Source organism: Arabidopsis thaliana, chromosome 5 (assembly GCF_000001735.4).
Source record: "Arabidopsis thaliana chromosome 5, partial sequence".
Lineage (NCBI taxonomy): Eukaryota > Viridiplantae > Streptophyta > Magnoliopsida > Brassicales > Brassicaceae > Arabidopsis > Arabidopsis thaliana.
The window spans coordinates 21,285,749-21,303,082 of record NC_003076.8 but is presented as its reverse complement, the minus strand read 5'-3'; the positions used below and the strand labels follow the sequence as shown (position 1 = coordinate 21,303,082).

Sequence of the window (17,334 nt, the reverse complement as noted above, 5' to 3'; positions counted from 1 at the left end):
ATTTTTGGCCTATATATCACCGAAAATTAAGAGCAAAACACACATGGCGATAACCTTTTGTTCCATAAACGTAGATAGTTTGGACTTTGAAGTTGAAAGTTATTATTTCATTACACGAAAGAAAATTATTTAACAACGATAACGGCTAAATGATATGATAATTAGAGAAATACAACAATATCATTGTTCTTTTTGTAAGTGGAATAGATAGATTTTTAAGTCAAAAAAAAAAAAAAACAAGAACCTAACAAATGTCAAATGAATACAAAAATTTTATATATTTTTTGTAATTTTTTAAAAAAATATTGCCAACATTAATTATCGTAGACAGAAGAATCCAATTCACATGAACAAATACGTTTCATAATTATCGCCATAATAACAGTATAAACATGAACAAATACGTTTCATAATAACTAATTCGCTTCCGGCACCACTGACTCACTTAAAACCACTTGAAAGTTCTTCGTCATATGAACATTCCCGACGAGTTGACTCAACACAACCGATTCCGTTACTTCCGTAACCGAGTTCTTCTTCATCATCGTCGCTCTCACAATCTCAGTATGCATGGAGCTCGACAATCTCCTGATTCCTTTAGCTCCACCGATCAAAATCTCCGGATTAACCTCGGAGGCGTTCTTGTGTTTTGAGAAGAAGAAGAGGACTGAGTCGGGGCTCCGGTTACGAATCCGGGTAAACGGGTCACCGATGAAAAATGAAGTTTTAGCGTCAACAAGCATAACGTGTTTGAAACTGCGTCGTACTCGACCAAGAAGCATTGGGTAACAAGCCCATCTCCTCAAGCTTAACGGAACTTGATCCATAAACCCGGATAAAGAGTTTTCAGGATCCAACTCAGTTACGTCGAAACCAACTATCGAGCCATGAGTCAGCTCGTTCGAGTTATAATTAGCTCGATGACGACTCTTCTTCCCCCAAATAACATGCTCAGATGATGATGATGATGATGTCATCGAATCATTCCGATGAACATGAACGAGCTTTAAGAACGAGTTGTTCTCTTGTTCGATCAACTCGGTGAATCTTGTAGTGGATGAAGGTGAATTGAAGAGTAAAACGACGTCGGATTTTGAAGTAACTCCGGAGCGGTGAAGCAACCGTATAAAGAGACGGAGATCGTTCTCCGTTGTAACGGAAGCGATATGAGCAATGATTAAATCGTGCATGCTCTTGGTTCCTCTTAGAAACAGAGTACCCATTCCTTGTAGAGCGAAACGACGAGAGATGATGTTGCGGTTGAGGAGAAATCGCCAGTGAGGAGAAGAAATGGCGGGAAAACGAGAGGAAGGTTCTTCGAATGTAGAGAGAGTGAAGAGGAAGAGAGTGAGGAAGAGGAGGATGATGCAGCTTGAGATTGTGGATTCAGCCTTGGAGAGGAGAAGACGAGAGGATAATTTGGAGCGGAAGGTAGTTTTTGCCGGAGAATAATAAGAAGAAGAGTCGTTGTTGTTGTGGTCGGGGAATAGGACTAAGAACAAACCCATTCCTCTTGTTGTGGATCTTTACATTTTGAAAATGTATAAAGAGCATAAATAATTTACAAATGTAGTTAGATCTGATTAATTAACACATTTGAGTTTTACAAAATGTAGATAGATTGTATATGATGTGTACTAATAGTCTAAAAACTGAATGTTTCTCCTAATGAAAATTTTGCAGAATGAGACATCAAAAGAGAAGAGAGACTAGTCAGTTTAAACGGTATAGCTTTAGAATTGATTATGGTTAGTTCTGGTTCTCTTTCTAAACTTACCAAATTGTTAGTTTTTTTTTGTAGAACAAATAATTGGTGAACATGTTACTTGTGTTATTGTTAACCCATATAAGAAAAAGGTTATAAATGAAGTTGATAGAAGCTTACCATCGACACACGAAAATCCACACATTTCCTTCAATCATTTTCTTTTGCAATTTGTTTTCCACGTGTCCAGCCATCTTATTTCTTTTATTTTCAATGTTACAGCCAATTGGTCTATTTTCAATGATAATATGATATAGCTCAAGCAGACATTGATATTGCGCCTATTTTCATATTTTGCATTAGTATCCGTTTAATCTATGTCAATTAAGTTTAGTGTAGTTATACAAACAAAAAGTCAGGGTGGCCGAGTGGTCTAAGGCGCCAGACTCAAGTTCTGGTCCTCGTAAGAGGGCGTGGGTTCAAATCCCACTTCTGACATTTTTATTTTGTTATTTTTCCCTTTAATACATGACCTGATGACCAATTTCAAATTTACTCTTAAATTTTCAAGGATGAAGTTCATTACGAAAGTTTAATCTATTAGAAGGCAGAACTGAAAATAGCAAATAGTGCAAAAATTTTATTCTTTGGAACATATTTGAATAATGTGATTATTTTCAGCTAATTATCGTCTTCTCTTTGTCATAAACACAAAACAATGTATTTATCAATTATGTCTAAGGAAACATAAATTGATGAACAAGCAGAGTTTCACTTTCTGTCTACAAATTTGAAATTACACTTCCACAAAATCATATTATCGATAACAAACTTTTAAAATCACATTGAAAATCTCAAATCACAATGAATGATTCTTCAATGTAACGTTGTGTTAGTTCCACGTTCGATAAAACAAACCAAAATATAAATACTAGAATTCAACTCAAAATGTATGTGTATTCTACCTTTTGTTTTTGCAAAACTCAACTTCTTAAAACTCATACTAGTTAGAAGACAAATCACAGTGAGAATCAGAGAAAAATAATAATTTTAAAGCCTCATGAATGTGTATGAATTTTAACAATCACAAACTAAGTAAAGAGTATCAGCTTCCTAATTAGATAGCAGTATCAGCTTTTTACTTCCTAGGCAAGCGATATCCACCAAAAACACAAGCATGCTTTTCCTCACAAGAGTCAAGATGCAATATCTCTGTTGGTCTCAACTCTTCCATTTGTAACTTCTCCACTTCCATCTGATACACAGTTTCTGCTGCAATTGTTGAGTCTATAGAATTCGCCTGAAACAAGTAACTTAGAGTTAACCAAACAATGCACACTAAAAAGAGAATGATTTTGATTTGAATCAATGGTCAAAAAAGTTTTGTTACAAACCTTTATAGAGATCATAAAGTGCCCTCCAGATTTGAGGAAATAAGAAGCATTGAGACTTAATATGTTAGCTTGCTCAGGGTGATTAACATCAGAGAATATGATATCAACCATTCCCACAAGCATTCTATATTTAGCAGGATGTCTAGCATCTTCAATGATTGGTATAACATTAGTTCTCTTCTCCGCCATGTTCATCAAAACTTTACCACAAATATCAGAATGCTCAACAGCGTAAACACATCCCTCCTACCAATCAGAAAAGCTAGATATAAGTAACATAGAGAGAAAACACTCACTCAATCTTAAAAGTTAGGGTTTAAGGTTTAGTGTTCACTTACTGGACCAACAATGTCAGAGACATGAGACACGGTGTATCCAGAAGAAGCACCAAGGTACAGAACTTTAACACCAGGTTTCTACAATTTCAAGAAACAAGTATTCATTAGTTTCGGTAACAGAAGAATAAAAGAGATTGTTACTTTAAGTTATGGGACTTACGATCCAAATGTTATCAACACCAGTGGTAATAGCATCAGCTAACTTAGATCTATGAGGGTTCCAAACTCTGTATTCAACAGTAGATCGGTCTTCGTTCTGAACAAAGATTCTCTTCTCATTGTAAATGATTTCACCAGGAACTAAGTTCTTGGTTACAAGAGCATCTGCTTTACTTTTGGCAACAAACACTCCTGCGTGCCTGTGTGGTGTCACTAACACTTTGCTTCCTCCCTTAATTCCACCGTCCGATTCACTTTTAACTCTTCCAGGCCCTCTTCCACGGCCACTTTCGCCGCCTCTTCCACTGCCTCTTACGGCACTTCCTTCACCGCCTCTGGCTAAACCTCTTCCACCTCTAACACCACCACCACGTCCTGAGCATAATCATACAGATAAAACCGAAATTAACTAATCAGAAGAGAGTATTATTAAATCTCCTATTAAACTTGGATTGAAGAAGTGAAGACTCAAAACAGTTTACGTAACAAGCAATTCAGGTAGATATATTGTGACAAAACGAATTTGGAGTTAACAACCCTCAACCCTATACTATAGGTCGAACAGAGAAATTAAACAAGTAGTAAAACAAAACGGCTGCTAGGGTTCTAACCTCTTTGGGGAGGTTTCATCTTTGCTATAGAGCGAGAGCGAAAGCAACAAAGAGAAGGTTGATGTTAATCGATGTTTGCAGCTTTCGTGTTTGGTTTTTTTATTTTTTAGTTTTTATCGAGCCCCTGCTAGGGTTTAAGAATGTTTATCTATTGGAATTTGGAGTTGGTATAGGAAAGCTGGAAAGGTTCCATTTATTTTTCCGATAAATATGGAAAAGTTTTTATTTATTACATTTAACAAATTCTGTTAAACAGTTTACTTCTTGTAGGAAGATTTCAGATCCTATCGAACTCTTTTTATCGAATCACCACCATCAGATTTCTTGTTATGCAAGGAATACATGATTTTGAAATACAAAAGGTCAGAATATTAGGAGCTTAAGGCCCAATAATTAATTCAGGTAATGGGCTTATTAGACATGAATTGTTTTCGTAAACTTAGTGCCATAAGGACTAGATTGTAAAATTTTGCATCTTATTGTTATAACTTTATATTGCAGATCAAGTAATCAGAGATGCCTTCTGACTTTAAAGTCCAAAACAATCATTAGTTTAAACAAAACAAGAAGAGGAAAAAAAATCACACGAAGTTGGACAAAAAACTCATAAAATTGATTTTTTTTTCATTAGTTAATAAACAATTAAGGCCTTGAATGATTGTAAATTCTAAAATGGTGTCTAGTTTGCATAAATAGATTTTTTTTTTTTGCTTTTCATTAATTAATAAAAAATTAAAAATTTAGATTTCTTAGCTTTTCAGGAAACTTTTTTATGCAAACTAGAAACCATTTTAGAATCTACTACCATTCAAGGCCTAAAACTAAAACCAAAAACTACTTAGAATCTACAAATAATCAAAGAAGGCCTAAAACTAAATGACTTTCTGATATATATATTTCACAGATTTGACATTTTGATCCTCATCAGAAATGGATCCGCTGTCTTCACTGATGAAAAACGAAGAGCCAAAAAACTGGGCGGATCTTCCGACGGATTTGATGTGTTTGATTCTGCTACGTCTTAGCGTGACTGAGATACTGGAGAACGCTCAGAAAGTGTGTAGATCGTGACGATATGTTTGTAAAGACCCATCCATATGGCGTAAAATCGACATGCGAATCTTGAGTTACAACAAACCAGTACTGGTGAACAATCCTGAGGCGATATGTCGTAACGCCGTTGATCGTAGCGAGGGTGGCTTGCTGGAGATCAACATTGGGGACTTCGGGAGTGATTCTCTCCTTACATACATCGCGGAGAGGTTCTCCTCTAATTCTAGTTTTGACTTTTGATTACTTTTCATGTAAGTCTTCAAGTGTCTGTTAAAAACAGATATCTCAAGATTATGATTTATAACTTTTTACACACCATTACTTGTAGGTCAAGTAATCTTAGAAGCCTTAGACTAATGTGCTCAGAAATAACAGACGATGGATTTGTTCAAGCAGTTGTGAAACTTCCAATGCTTGAAGAGCTTGAGGTTTCAGGAATATCATTGTCAGGAGAGTCTATGAAACTTGCAGGGCTGTCTTGTCCAAATCTGAAGACATTGATGCTAAACCGCCTCTTTTACTTAAGTTCGGATGATGATGATCATGATGCCATAGCAATTGCAGAAAGCATGCCTAAACTACGCCATCTCCAGCTTTGTGGGAACAAACTAACCAAAACAGGCTTAAACGCCATTCTTGACGGTTGTCCTCACCTGGAACACCTCGATTTACGCCAATGTATCAACCTTGTCGGGAATCTAGAGAAGCGTTGTTTTGAGAAAATTAAAGATTTGAGACGCCACAATGATTCTACCTCTGCTGATTACCCGTTTTCTTTTGAAACTTACTATTTTCATTGGTCACGCCAATTGGCAATACTTAAAAATGCGCTACCGATGGAAGAAGGCGCCTATAACTTTGATCCAATAGTGGAAGAAGCCGAATATTACTTGAAACTGTATTGAGACTTATGTCAATAACACTTAGTCGGTTTGTTTGTGTTTAAAATTTTATTAACCAAAAAAAAATGAGTTCCTTTCAGAGCTAAGTGATACTTTTACGCCTTTTCTTGAGCATAATCATGTTCAAAACAAACTACTTCAACAATCAATTCAGCATGCAGAAACAAGTAGGATTAAAATGGACAGTAGTTCTTATAGCCAAGCAAAAACAAGCATAGAAAAGACTGATGGAGATACAATCATTGGACGAAAATGTTGCATCAATATATATTAGTTCTAAAACGAGGATAAAATTTTCCAAATGAGACATAAAAGCATTATCCATCTCTAGCTTAATACAACAAGCAAGGAGATAAAAACAAAACCCAGTAAATAAGTCTTAATACACAGGCACTACTGTCCACAGTTCCTCTATGAGGCTGGGGTCTTTTGTTTCTTCGGCATGCGGTAACCACCAACAACACAGGCATGGTCACGCTCAAACGGCTCGAGAGTCACCTGTTCTGCTGGCTTAAACTGCTCTTGTTGCAGCTTCTTCACCTCGCTCTGGAAGACTGCTTCTGCTGCAACTGTAGAGTCGATACAGTTGGCCTGAACAGATGAGACATGTTTATTTAGCGACGGAAATACAAATTGAATAATAACAGAGGAGAACATTGTTGAATTTGATTAAGGATAAGAGCACTGACCTTGATTGAGATAACAAAGTGTCCACCAGTTTTGAGGAAAAATGAGGCATTCAGGGCCAAGATTCTTGCCTTCAAGAGTTAGGCAAATAGATGGATTCAATTAAATAAAACATAAACAGAGAACCAAAATGAGAATAAAGAGAGACATTAACATAAACATAGAAACATTTATGGAATCATTGCAGATTTCTTGGAGCAATCTCTGCTAGCTCAGCAATATTGCTACAACAATTGAGTCTCCAAGTTTAGTAATAAAGTAAAACTTCTAAATGACTTGAAAATGCAATTGTTGAAAACCAGAAGAAACCGAAAAGACTTCTTCCAAATCGATAAGATATACCAAATGAAGACAAATAAAAACTTTGAGATTAAAACAGATTTGCATGTTCAAAGTAAAAAATTTTAGTAAAAAGATACAAAGTAGCATCAGAAGCTTGGAGTTTGCAACACCCATAAATGTTCTGAAGGGGAATCCAAGTAAAATCATCATCTGCCGATTTCATTGTACTGATTTTTTTAAAAGCAAAAGATGCAATGCAATAAAAAAAAACTTTGAAGATATAACTGTAAAATAAAAAGGCTTCAAACATTTCATAGTAAATGAAATGTCATCATATGCCGATTTCAATGAACTGATATTTTAAAAGCAAAAGATGCAATGCAATATGACGTAACCTTTGTGAATAAAACTGTAGAAAGGGTAACTTCAAACTTTCATAGTAAGAAATATAGAACCAAACCTGATCTGGCTGAGCAACATCAGAGAATATGACATCAACCATGCCCACGAGCATTCTGTACTTAGCCGGATGTCTAGCATCTTCAATGATTGGAATAACGTTAGTTCTCTTCTTGGCCATGTTCACCAAATCTCTACCACTTCTATGAGAAAACTCAACAGCATAAACACATCCCTCCTACAAATCATAAAGCAATAGAACAAAGATAAGTCTCAAACATAGGATAGAAATGGACCTACGGATAACTAAAATAATAATTTAGTGAAAGACTTACAGGGCCAACGAGGTCAGAAACATGAGAGACAGTGGTCCCAGAAGCAGCACCCAAGTAAAGAACTTTGGCACCAGGTTTCTACAAAAGTTTTAACAAAGAACCAATTCAAGCACATGTCTTTCAATACAAAAAAAGAAAACAGAGTCAATGTGGTATGTGTATAGATGGACTTACGATCCAAATGTTGTCGACACCACCAAGAATTGCAGCAGCTAACTTAGATCTAAACGGATTCCAAACTCTGTATTCAACCTTAGTTCCATCTTCATTCTGCAAAAGTGAAGTAGCTATAATATAAGAACAAAAACAAACTCAATTTAATTATAAAGAAAACAATCCTCAAACTTCATACCTGAACAGAGATTCTCTTCTCATTGTAAACAGCTTCACCAGGAACCAAATTCTTAGTGACAAGAGCATCTTCTTTACCCTTAGCAATAAACACTCCCGCATGTCTGTGAGGCTCAACAATCACTTTGCTTCCTCCTTTCATTCCTCCACGAGGTGGTCCTCCACGACCACGAGGCGCACCACGTCCTCTGCCGCGAGGCCCACTACGGCCTCTGTCACCACTACGGCCTCCTCCAAAGCTTCTTCCACCTCCAAAACCTCTTCCACCACCATCTCTTCCACCTCTGAATCCTCCACCACCACGTCCTCCTGATTATAACAATACCAACATACAGAAAATTAACTAAACGGAAGAACAGAGTGTTATTAAAAATCTCTACTTTTATCTTTGAACTTTATTGAAACAGTGAAGATACAAAAGGCTCATGAATTAAAACCCTAACTACCAATTCAAACTACAGAAACCGTAATGATACGAATTCAGATTTGATACGGACAGGGTTATACTCTAGAGGCAGACAGAACAAGAAAGACATAAACTTTAACTAAGGTTCTTACCTGTAACTGGGGGTCTCATATTTGCTTGTCTAAAAGTGAAGAACGAAAGACGAGAACCGAAAAAAAACGAGGGCAAAGGAGAGAGATGTGCGGTGGTGGCTGATTTTAGAGTCTCTGTGAGTTGGTTTATATATTAAGATTTTAGGGCTTTTAGGGTTTATGCTTTGGTAACATTTCTTGTATTTTATAAATAGGCCCTTCTATTATATATATCTTAACTACATTAGTCTACTACATTGGTAACGATGGGTCCAAACTCCAAAGTATGGAGTTGGGTTTGATCCGGATTGGGTCAAGATAATAATGGGCCGATTTTATTGGCCCAAAGTGGGTTTGTTTATGTCTCACGGAAAAGATAAGTTAGGGTTTTATTTTTGTGAGACAAGAAGAGTTAGTTATTCACTTATTCTCAATTTCTCATAGAGAAATTACGAATATATCTAAGGTTCTCGATCATCTAAAGTTTTTAGGGTTCGACTTGCTCCTCCTCGTCTCTGCTTACCTATATTTGAAATCTTTATCACAAACTCAGCTAGCTATTACATCACTAATGGCCGAACGTTGTCAAAGAATTGATGAAGAGGTTGTTGCTTCTAGAGACGAGATCAGTTCGTTGCCCGACGATTTGCTTATCCAGATTTTGTTGCTTGTACCGATCAAAGATGCAGTTGGGACAATGATATTGTCAAAACGATGGCGTTATGTCTGGACGTTGTTGCCTAAACTCGAGTACAGTGATCCTGGTGATGAATGCGAAAGCGTGTGGAAGTTTCTTGAAAAGTTATTGGAACTTCACAAGGCACCTTTTCTAGAAACTTTGTGCATCCAACTCGGTAAAAATTTTCTATTGAGGTAGATGTTGGGAAATTAGTTGCAAATGCAGTTGATCGCTTTGTGCGCAAGCTAGAGTTAGAGCTCCACTGGACGGCAGAGCCTACCAGCTTGCCTAAGAGTCTTTACACATGCAAAACACTTGTGGAATTGACTCTTTCGGACAAGATTATAGTGGATGTTCCTTCTTCGGTTTGCCTCCCGTCACTCAACATATTACGCCTTTTTTATGTGGTGTTCAAAGATGAAAATTCTCTAGAGAGGCTTATATCAAGTTGCTCAGTTCTTGCCCGATCGAAAGTGGGCCTCGCCATCAGTGATAACCGGGACTACCGTTTCGCGAAGGTGCATAAGCTTCGCCTTGAAAAGCCACATATCGACGTTGTATGTCATACTGATGACAAGTTTCTCAAAGCTATTTCCTTGGTCACGTATCTTGTGTTACCTTTGGAAGATCCAATGGTATCTATCCTTTTTATTATTATTGTTTTTTTTCTTCTTGGCTGTTAGGTTTGATCACATTGATTTATATTGGCTTTTGATTTAGTCATTGAAGGCTCTGGATTTTCGTGGCTTTACCTTCACTCGACTTGGAAAATTAGTGATATGTCCACATGGCCATCTCTGGTTGGATATAATTCCACTAATTCTCAACAACTCTCCTAAACTAAGATTTCTTGCTATCACTTCTGTAAGTAACAAGTAACAACGCAATCTCCTTGTTGTATAAACTGATTCTTTGATTCCACCTCATAGATTTTTATGTACTTGCATCCAGGTAAGTGGATATCGACCCGGAAATCTCCCATTGTCATGGTACCAACCAAGGTACTGTTCCCAGATGCTTGTCGGCTCATTTAGATGAGGAGTTTGTGTGGCATGGATATAGAGGAAACGAAGAAGAGACACAGCTCATAAGATACATTTTTGCTAATGCAAAGTGTTTAAAGAAAGTGACAGTCACATCTATATGGGAACATTTTCAATCTTCAATCTTGAAGAGAGAGATATCAACCTTCCATCTTGAAGAGAGAGAGGTGATAGAAACGGTCTTAAAGTCTATGCCTAGAGTTTCAACAACGTCTACGCTTGTGTTTAAATGAAGAATGTATATTCTCTTACCATTTGGTGCAAAACCACATCTATATGGGAACATATTCTAACTTCTTTGAACATATTGGACACATTGTTTCTTTGATGCATAACATTTTACCATTGCCGGGCCCATCGAGAATCTGGAAGAAAAATACAAATTTATGAGGGAATTGAATACTACATACCAACTTCGACAATTTTAGATTTTACCTTTGAAGTTATAGAACACAAACCTGAAATTTTTTTTATAAAATTGAAATGATAGTTTTTTTTTGCAATTTTAGTGTTACAAAGAAAACCGAACCGAATAAAACGAAATTTTATCAAATTCCTATATTTTTAAATTTTATTAATAATAGATTTGCCAATGTTTTCTGGATTCAACCCGCTCTTGTATGCGACTGCCAATAAATATTTTAAAAGGAATAAAATCCATTTGATTTTTCATTATTAGCCAAGTAATGATTCACTCTATTTATAAAGTTGACAAAATAAAAAAGTACTAATCCCTACACACCACAAATCACACATCAATAGGGACAAAGCGAGAGAGAAGAGAGAGACCGGACCAAACACAAAGCCCTTAAAGATAGGAAGATACTTTGTCATAGCTTTGCTATTTCTCAAAAAAAAATGAGGGACGACAGAGAAAGAGGAGAGGGTGATTTGTCATGGCCTTTGATCGGAGAGAAAAGTAGTGTCAAGGAAGAAGTGAAGAAGCAGCTATGGCTTTCAGGCCCACTCATCGCCGTGAGTCTTCTTCAGTTTTGTCTACAAGTTATCTCCGTCATGTTCGTTGGCCATCTTGGCTCTCTTCCTCTCTCCGCCGCATCCATCGCCACCTCTTTCGCCTCCGTCACCGGTTTCAGCTTCCTCGTCAGTTTTTCCTCACTCTCTCTGTCTTTCTACAAATTACATATTCCCATATCAATTTATTCTTAACCATGTATCTTAATCTTTAATTTAATTTACCAAAAAAAAATCTTCCAAATTTAGGATATTAGGAATAAATGTCTGAATGTGAAACTTGATTTGGTAATTAATATCATTTTTTTTGATTTTTTTCCTATACATATATGCAAACCTTTGGATTTTTTTAATATGTAGAGTTTTTTTTTTTGTGTGCAAGTAATATATAGTGCTTTAAATCTTTAATTAGTTTATCTCTAAAAAGAGATGTATTAGTAATTATATATCATTAGAAAGAAATATATATTATTCACCTCACCTATGATGGACATATCACTTTATCAGTTATCAGGCCACCTTATTTGAATATCCAAGTTGCGTAAGCATCTTTTCTGCCACTCATGCGACAAGAAAACAAAATACATTTTTGCCATTTTATGGACAGATCGAGAAGTGAAAACGCCAAAATAACAAAATCAAAATGTTTTTCTTGTATAAACAAAAATGAATGCTTTAAGCAGTTGCTTATGGCTCTTATTTGAACTTGAAAACCACTTGTCGAACATTGAACGATGTCAACAAATCCAAATTTTAATATTCAATTGAAAGTTTTAAAAATTGGGTTGTACGTTTTTACTTGTGAAGCAAGAAACTACACTGATTCACTTTTCCATTTTCCTCATGAACAGATGGGAACAGCAAGTGCGTTAGATACGCTTTGTGGCCAAGCGTACGGAGCAAAGAAGTACGGAATGTTAGGAATACAAATGCAAAGAGCTATGTTTGTTCTTACACTAGCTTCTATTCCTCTCTCCATCATTTGGGCTAACACAGAGCACCTTCTCGTCTTCTTTGGACAAAACAAATCCATTGCTACACTCGCTGGCTCCTACGCAAAATTCATGATCCCAAGCATCTTCGCCTACGGTCTTCTTCAATGCTTTAACAGGTTCTTGCAGGCCCAAAACAATGTGTTTCCTGTGGTTTTCTGCTCTGGAGTAACAACTTCTCTACATGTCCTCCTTTGTTGGGTCTTGGTTTTCAAATCTGGTTTAGGGTTTCAAGGAGCTGCTCTTGCCAACTCCATTTCGTATTGGCTTAATGTCGTTCTCTTGTTCTGTTACGTCAAGTTTTCGCCTTCTTGCTCACTAACTTGGACCGGTTTCTCTAAGGAGGCTCTACGCGATATCCTCCCTTTTCTGAGACTAGCTGTTCCTTCTGCACTTATGGTCTGGTAATACATATATATGAATCAATGTTACAAATACATGGATCTCTTAATTAGCTATCTTGATTTCTTATGTAATGTTGTTTGAGTGCAGCTTAGAGATGTGGTCCTTTGAACTTTTAGTTCTCTTATCAGGACTTCTTCCAAACCCGGTTCTAGAAACTTCTGTTCTCTCAATCTGGTTAGAACAATGCATATGAATAATTGTGTATTTTCTTTATCATGTTCTTGAGTTTAGTCAGAAATTATTTGCAGCCTTAATACATCAGGAACAATGTGGATGATCCCATTTGGTCTAAGTGGCGCTGCAAGGTAAACTTATATAACTTGAATCATGTAACCTTACATCAAAATCATGATAGACCATTGACTTTCCTTTAATATTGGTGCAGCACGAGGATCTCAAATGAATTAGGAGCGGGTAACCCGAAAGTGGCTAAGCTTGCGGTGCGTGTGGTCATTTGCATTGCAGTAGCAGAAAGTATAGTGATCGGATCAGTCTTGATATTGATAAGGAATATATGGGGATTAGCTTATAGTAGTGAACTAGAAGTAGTCAGCTACGTAGCCTCGATGATGCCAATTCTCGCCTTAGGAAATTTTCTAGACAGTCTTCAATGCGTTCTCTCAGGTTCTTTTTCTTTCTTTGCTTGCAAGTAAAGACAATTAAAAATACACTAATCATGAAAAACTTGGTTAAGTCCGGTTATGTTTGTTTTTCCGGTTAATTAATCAGGGGTTGCTAGAGGATGTGGATGGCAGAAGATAGGAGCAATCATTAATCTTGGTTCATATTATCTTGTTGGAGTTCCTTCAGGATTGTTACTTGCTTTTCACTTTCACGTTGGTGGTCGGGTAAATGAAACTACCCCAATTTAATCAGATTTTTTTTTTTATTTAACTGATTATAATGTCAACGTTAAACATATCAACAATGTTAAATTTTAAGGGGCTTTGGCTTGGAATCATATGTGCCCTCGTTGTTCAAGTTTTTGGTCTTGGCCTCGTCACTATTTTTACAAATTGGGATGAAGAGGTAAATATCTTTTTGTTATAAAAGCTATGCATGGATCTTAGATTAATTATGATTAATGTTTTCTTCGTGTATTTTAATGGATAGGCCAAGAAAGCTACAAACAGAATTGAGTCTTCTTCAAGTGTGAAAGATTTTGCAGTCGATGACAGATCAGTTGTTGTATTTTGAGAACCATTGTGTGTGTTTTGTTCTTAACAACAAAGACACTCAATCATTGTCATTGATAGTTTAAAAAATGTATTTTACTTCATCATTTTTAACCAATATGGAAGAGAAATGGTAATAAAAGAAAACATGAAATTTCTAGATCCAGTGATTAAACTCTGAATATTGATGAAATGAGAGCAAGAGCCAATAATTTATACTCATTTCATTATTTTCCAAGCTTTGACCTAATAAACTCAATTACCATTAAGAAAGAATCTAATGTAACATAAATACACAGACATATTATCAAGATGCACATACAGCTTTGCGAGAATGTCCTGAGAGCTAATAGCTTCGTCCTTTTTGGCAGATCAAAAAAATTCCCTCAGCAGCTTCCCAGTATAGAGAGGCTTATGCTTTTTAACACTACAAGTCATATTTTGGTGCTTTCAATCTTGCCTTGGAGGAGATGCAGCTGTTGTTTCTCTCGCTGTACCTGCAACAACCGAGTTTTAGACAACTTTGAAGATGATGAGAGAGTTCTTAATTTGCTGATCAGAAGCAAGGCTAACCATTGGGCTGGCTTTCTCCGGTAGGTGTTTGTACAGTTGTGGGTTGTGGCGGTTCTTGAGTCTGAGTTTGATCCTCTGTTTGGCTTTCAGCGGGAGACAAAGCTTTTAGCTGCTCTTCAGTGAACTTGAGGTAATCCTCGGATGTGTAAGCTTTTGGTGATTGTGAATCATCTGCTTATTTCAATGAAATCATCTTAGCTTAGGTTCACTACTCCATTTCATGAATATGATGAATATAGAAAACATTAAAACAATGACAGTAGGTTACAGATTAGCCAATGCTTGAGGAGCTTATGATCTAGAGGAATCAAACTACTTTTTAATATGTCTCAATCAAATGCCTAGCACATGCTTCCTATTCTGTTGGCAAATAGAATCTAATATTTCCAGAACCAAATGACAGTATCTTTGTTAACTTTGTTTAGTGTGAATTTGGTGAAAGATGAAGAAGAACAAAAGCATATGCGCGCATAGTATAGTTAGACCACTCACTGGGATCATTTGCAGTCACAGGAGCTTCAGTGCTAGGAACTGATGGTGGTGGTGGTGGAGGAGGAGGTTGAACAGGATTCGTTCTGTTTTGGTTGTACACGTTTGGCGTTGAGATATCATCAAGGCCAATTTCACGCTCAAGGGTACTTTTAAAATCTCTTGAAACATCCTAAAACAAAAGACATGTAAACAAACAAAAACAGTTAGGCACAACATATACAAACAAACCTCATAATTTCTGAAAGTCTTGAGATAGAAATTAAACCTGTAGCTCTCTAATCGTTGGCTGAAATGTACGCAGAGTTTTTCCAAGATTCCGAGCTACCTGCACGGATCATAGCAAGTAAAACACTTCTTCAAAGAGCTAAAACAACTCTAAAAGACTATATGGAGAAGCAACAGTGATATCTTGAGCTCTTTTCTCTTCTCATTCCCAAACTCAGACTCTCAAATGGCTCCGTATAGACGTCGAACTTTCTCCAAGTTAAGATTTTAAATCCACAGAGAATCAAACACTATTAAGCCAAAAGGTCATCTATCTCTAGCCTCAACTATACACCATACTCCAATTCTCATAAGAGAAACTAAACAGTACTAATTCATAAGTTGCTTAAACCCTAAAAAGATATGATTCCAAATCAATCATCAAGAAATTTTACACACACAAAGACACTAACCTCAGCAAGACCTTTAGGACCAAAGACTAACAAAGCAACAACACCAATAACCAAAGCCTCAGGTGCTCCAACACCAAACAGAGACGCACGAATCATCATACTCTTACATCTTCTCTTCTTCTCTGCACACAAAAAACCACCCAACTTCAGAAATTAAACAACTTTACAAAAACCCAGAAGTAAAGAAGCAATCATATCTCTGAAATCGAAACCTGGGTTTGAAGATTTCGGCGAGATTGAGATGCCCAAATGCTTTAAACCAATGTAAGGAGAGAAACGAGAAGAACCCAGAAGAGAAAACCATGAGGAGAGGTTAGGTTTCGAAGCTTTATAACGAGATTGCAGAGGAGGATAAGAGAAAAGGTGAGATTTTGTAATCGTTGGTGATGAAGAAGAAGAAGCTATAATCTGTAACGCCATGGCCATGGGCAGCTTCGAAATTGTAATATAGTTTTGTATGTAGCTTTGAAGACTATCTTAAGCCATAAATTCACTCCCTCAGCTTCATCACCAATCAAATGTCCAGAGCTTGAAAATGAAATAACAACACACACAAAAAGATAAAACAGAGAAAATCTAAATTATCCTTTGGAAAATCTGAATGAGATAGTCGCAAACACAGAAATATTGGGCCGTTAAAAATGTATGATATTTAATTTGGGCTTGATTTATTGGGCCTGAGCTGAGTTCTTTGGTTGCTCTCTTTCTCTTGGATAAACTTTCTCTAAACATAGTGGAGTGTGCAAGTATCATAGTATTCTTTCCATTCTGTTTCGGGTTTTCTTTTATTCTCAATCGAATCGAGTAACAAGTGAGATTTGTGTTTATAGTTCTTCCTCAAACGTCGAATCATAGGGATAAATTTCAACAACAACAACTTCTTTTAAAGTTTTAGTTTAGTTATTCTTTAGAAATCTTAACTCGATAATGATACAGTACCAAACAAGTTGAGTATTATAAAGATACACAACCAATTTGATTCATGTATTGATTGGTGGTATTGAACTTAAACAACATAATTAATTAGGGAAGACTCTTAGTTTTGACTGATGTCAACATGGTTCATATCCTAAAAAGGTAAAAAGAAAGAGTAATAATTAGTTTTCATTGTAGAGAGACTTAATAAAGAAGAAAGTAACAAAAGTAGAAAAGAAAGGTAAAGGAGTGGCAGCCACACACACGCACGAGGGTTTGCTCAAAAAGCCATCACACACAACAAGATGGTCTGCGCACGTGTGCTTCTTAATTCTTCTTGTTACCAACCTTTCTCCAATTATTTTATTTTGTTTTACTTAATGGGCATAAATAGTTACAAAGTTAAGGATACAAAATATATTGAAAACACTAATAATAACTATTTGTGAATAATTAGAGAATAGTATAGCAACAGTAGAGAAGAACATTCAAAAGAAATTAATAAAAGTGACTCTAGTTATAAAAAGATTAAAGAAATGCTCAAAACTTGAGAGGAGGTCACATGGGAGTTCCAATGATGAAGCGGCTTCTATTATATTACCTCTCTCACTTATTGATCGGTCCCCATATCATATGCGTACATAAAGGCTATGGGTCA

At 36.4% G+C, this 17,334-nt stretch overlaps 7 protein-coding genes and 2 non-coding genes across 12 annotated transcripts; 4 read left to right on the top strand and 5 right to left on the bottom strand.

Annotated features, from left to right (window-relative positions):
• Nucleotides 1–253: 253 nt before the first annotated feature.
• Nucleotides 254–1,558, bottom strand: AT5G52500 (uncharacterized protein). The gene has a single exon (NM_124629.3). The coding sequence runs from the start codon at nt 1,506–1,508 to the stop codon at nt 417–419; it is 1,092 nt and encodes a 363-aa protein (NP_200063.1). The 5' UTR covers nt 1,509–1,558; the 3' UTR covers nt 254–416.
• Nucleotides 1,559–2,119: 561 nt separating this feature from the next.
• On the top strand, nt 2,120–2,203 carry AT5G52495. The gene has a single exon. It is a non-coding gene; the product is annotated as a tRNA-Leu (tRNA).
• Nucleotides 2,204–2,843: 640 nt separating this feature from the next.
• Nucleotides 2,844–4,226, bottom strand: AT5G52490 (Fibrillarin family protein; the record flags this gene model as incomplete). The annotated part of the gene is made up of 5 exons (NM_124628.1): nt 2,844–3,005; nt 3,100–3,345; nt 3,438–3,515; nt 3,598–3,971; nt 4,208–4,226. The coding sequence occupies 5 exons, from the start codon at nt 4,224–4,226 to the stop codon at nt 2,844–2,846; spliced, it is 879 nt and encodes a 292-aa protein (NP_568773.1).
• Nucleotides 4,227–5,224: 998 nt separating this feature from the next.
• On the top strand, nt 5,225–6,250 carry AT5G52480 (RNI-like superfamily protein). Of its 2 annotated transcripts, NM_124627.3 has the most exons (2): nt 5,225–5,469; nt 5,589–6,250. In NM_124627.3, exons 1-2 carry the CDS (start codon nt 5,321–5,323, stop codon nt 6,163–6,165), a joined length of 726 nt encoding a protein of 241 aa, NP_200061.3. In that variant the 5' UTR covers nt 5,225–5,320; the 3' UTR covers nt 6,166–6,250. The 2 variants fall into 2 exon arrangements, with proteins under 2 accessions (NP_200061.3, NP_001190522.1); NM_001203593.1 differs by having other exon boundaries at nt 5,225–6,250.
• A 13-nt stretch (nt 6,251–6,263) lies between these two features.
• Nucleotides 6,264–8,936, bottom strand: FIB1 (fibrillarin 1). Of its 2 annotated transcripts, none has more exons than NM_124626.5 (7): nt 8,775–8,936; nt 8,218–8,525; nt 8,040–8,135; nt 7,866–7,943; nt 7,592–7,768; nt 6,852–6,920; nt 6,264–6,753 (listed from the first exon to the last, which is right to left on the bottom strand). In NM_124626.5, the coding sequence occupies exons 1-7, from the start codon at nt 8,791–8,793 to the stop codon at nt 6,574–6,576; spliced, it is 927 nt and encodes a 308-aa protein (NP_568772.3). In that variant the 5' UTR covers nt 8,794–8,936; the 3' UTR covers nt 6,264–6,573. The 2 variants fall into 2 exon arrangements, with proteins under 2 accessions (NP_568772.3, NP_001119418.1); NM_001125946.1 differs by having other exon boundaries at nt 6,379–6,753; nt 6,852–6,915; nt 8,775–8,896.
• On the bottom strand, nt 7,274–7,347 carry U60.1F. Its single transcript, NR_143342.1, has one exon. It is a non-coding gene; the product is annotated as a U60.1F; snoRNA (small nucleolar RNA).
• A 388-nt stretch (nt 8,937–9,324) lies between the features above and the next one.
• EDA41 (FBD, F-box and Leucine Rich Repeat domains containing protein) lies at nt 9,325–10,708 on the top strand (the record flags this gene model as incomplete). Of its 2 annotated transcripts, none has more annotated exons than NM_124625.2 (4): nt 9,325–9,534; nt 9,627–10,067; nt 10,162–10,300; nt 10,389–10,708. In NM_124625.2, 4 exons carry the CDS (start codon nt 9,325–9,327, stop codon nt 10,706–10,708), a joined length of 1,110 nt encoding a protein of 369 aa, NP_200059.2. The 2 variants fall into 2 exon arrangements, with proteins under 2 accessions (NP_200059.2, NP_001331016.1); NM_001344997.1 differs by lacking the exon at nt 9,325–9,534 and having other exon boundaries at nt 9,621–10,067; nt 10,389–10,558; nt 10,607–10,708.
• A 446-nt stretch (nt 10,709–11,154) lies between these two features.
• Nucleotides 11,155–14,233, top strand: AT5G52450 (MATE efflux family protein). The gene is made up of 8 exons (NM_124624.4): nt 11,155–11,576; nt 12,299–12,843; nt 12,932–13,018; nt 13,093–13,149; nt 13,230–13,468; nt 13,574–13,692; nt 13,787–13,873; nt 13,958–14,233. The coding sequence occupies exons 1-8, from the start codon at nt 11,334–11,336 to the stop codon at nt 14,039–14,041; spliced, it is 1,461 nt and encodes a 486-aa protein (NP_200058.1). The 5' UTR covers nt 11,155–11,333; the 3' UTR covers nt 14,042–14,233.
• HCF106 (Bacterial sec-independent translocation protein mttA/Hcf106) lies at nt 14,170–16,348 on the bottom strand. The gene is made up of 6 exons (NM_124623.4): nt 15,974–16,348; nt 15,762–15,883; nt 15,350–15,409; nt 15,085–15,253; nt 14,593–14,763; nt 14,170–14,516 (listed from the first exon to the last, which is right to left on the bottom strand). The coding sequence occupies exons 1-6, from the start codon at nt 16,185–16,187 to the stop codon at nt 14,470–14,472; spliced, it is 783 nt and encodes a 260-aa protein (NP_200057.1). The 5' UTR covers nt 16,188–16,348; the 3' UTR covers nt 14,170–14,469.
• Nucleotides 16,349–17,334: the final 986 nt, after the last annotated feature.

What these genes read in the sequence shown, in the direction of transcription:
- AT5G52500 (NM_124629.3), bottom strand. Translation starts at nt 1,508, where the DNA reads ATGGGTTTGTTCTTAGTCCTATTCCCCGACCACAACAACAACGACTCT.
- AT5G52480 (NM_124627.3), top strand. Translation starts at nt 5,321, where the DNA reads ATGCGAATCTTGAGTTACAACAAACCAGTACTGGTGAACAATCCTGAG. An exon ending in CTTACATACATCGCGGAGAG is followed by an intron (nt 5,470 to 5,588) that starts GTTCTCCTCTAA and finishes CATTACTTGTAG; the next exon opens with GTCAAGTAATCTTAGAAGCC.
- FIB1 (NM_124626.5), bottom strand. An exon ending in ATGTTGCTCAGCCAGATCAG is followed by an intron (nt 6,921 to 7,591) that starts GTTTGGTTCTAT and finishes TAACTCTTGAAG; the next exon opens with GCAAGAATCTTGGCCCTGAA. An exon ending in ACTTTGTTATCTCAATCAAG is followed by an intron (nt 6,754 to 6,851) that starts GTCAGTGCTCTT and finishes TCATCTGTTCAG; the next exon opens with GCCAACTGTATCGACTCTAC.
- AT5G52450 (NM_124624.4), top strand. Translation starts at nt 11,334, where the DNA reads ATGAGGGACGACAGAGAAAGAGGAGAGGGTGATTTGTCATGGCCTTTG. An exon ending in TCACCGGTTTCAGCTTCCTC is followed by an intron (nt 11,577 to 12,298) that starts GTCAGTTTTTCC and finishes CCTCATGAACAG; the next exon opens with ATGGGAACAGCAAGTGCGTT. An exon ending in TTACAAATTGGGATGAAGAG is followed by an intron (nt 13,874 to 13,957) that starts GTAAATATCTTT and finishes TTTAATGGATAG; the next exon opens with GCCAAGAAAGCTACAAACAG.
- HCF106 (NM_124623.4), bottom strand. Translation starts at nt 16,187, where the DNA reads ATGGCCATGGCGTTACAGATTATAGCTTCTTCTTCTTCATCACCAACG. An exon ending in GTCCTAAAGGTCTTGCTGAG is followed by an intron (nt 15,410 to 15,761) that starts GTTAGTGTCTTT and finishes TGATCCGTGCAG; the next exon opens with GTAGCTCGGAATCTTGGAAA. An exon ending in CGGAGAAAGCCAGCCCAATG is followed by an intron (nt 14,517 to 14,592) that starts GTTAGCCTTGCT and finishes CGGTTGTTGCAG; the next exon opens with GTACAGCGAGAGAAACAACA.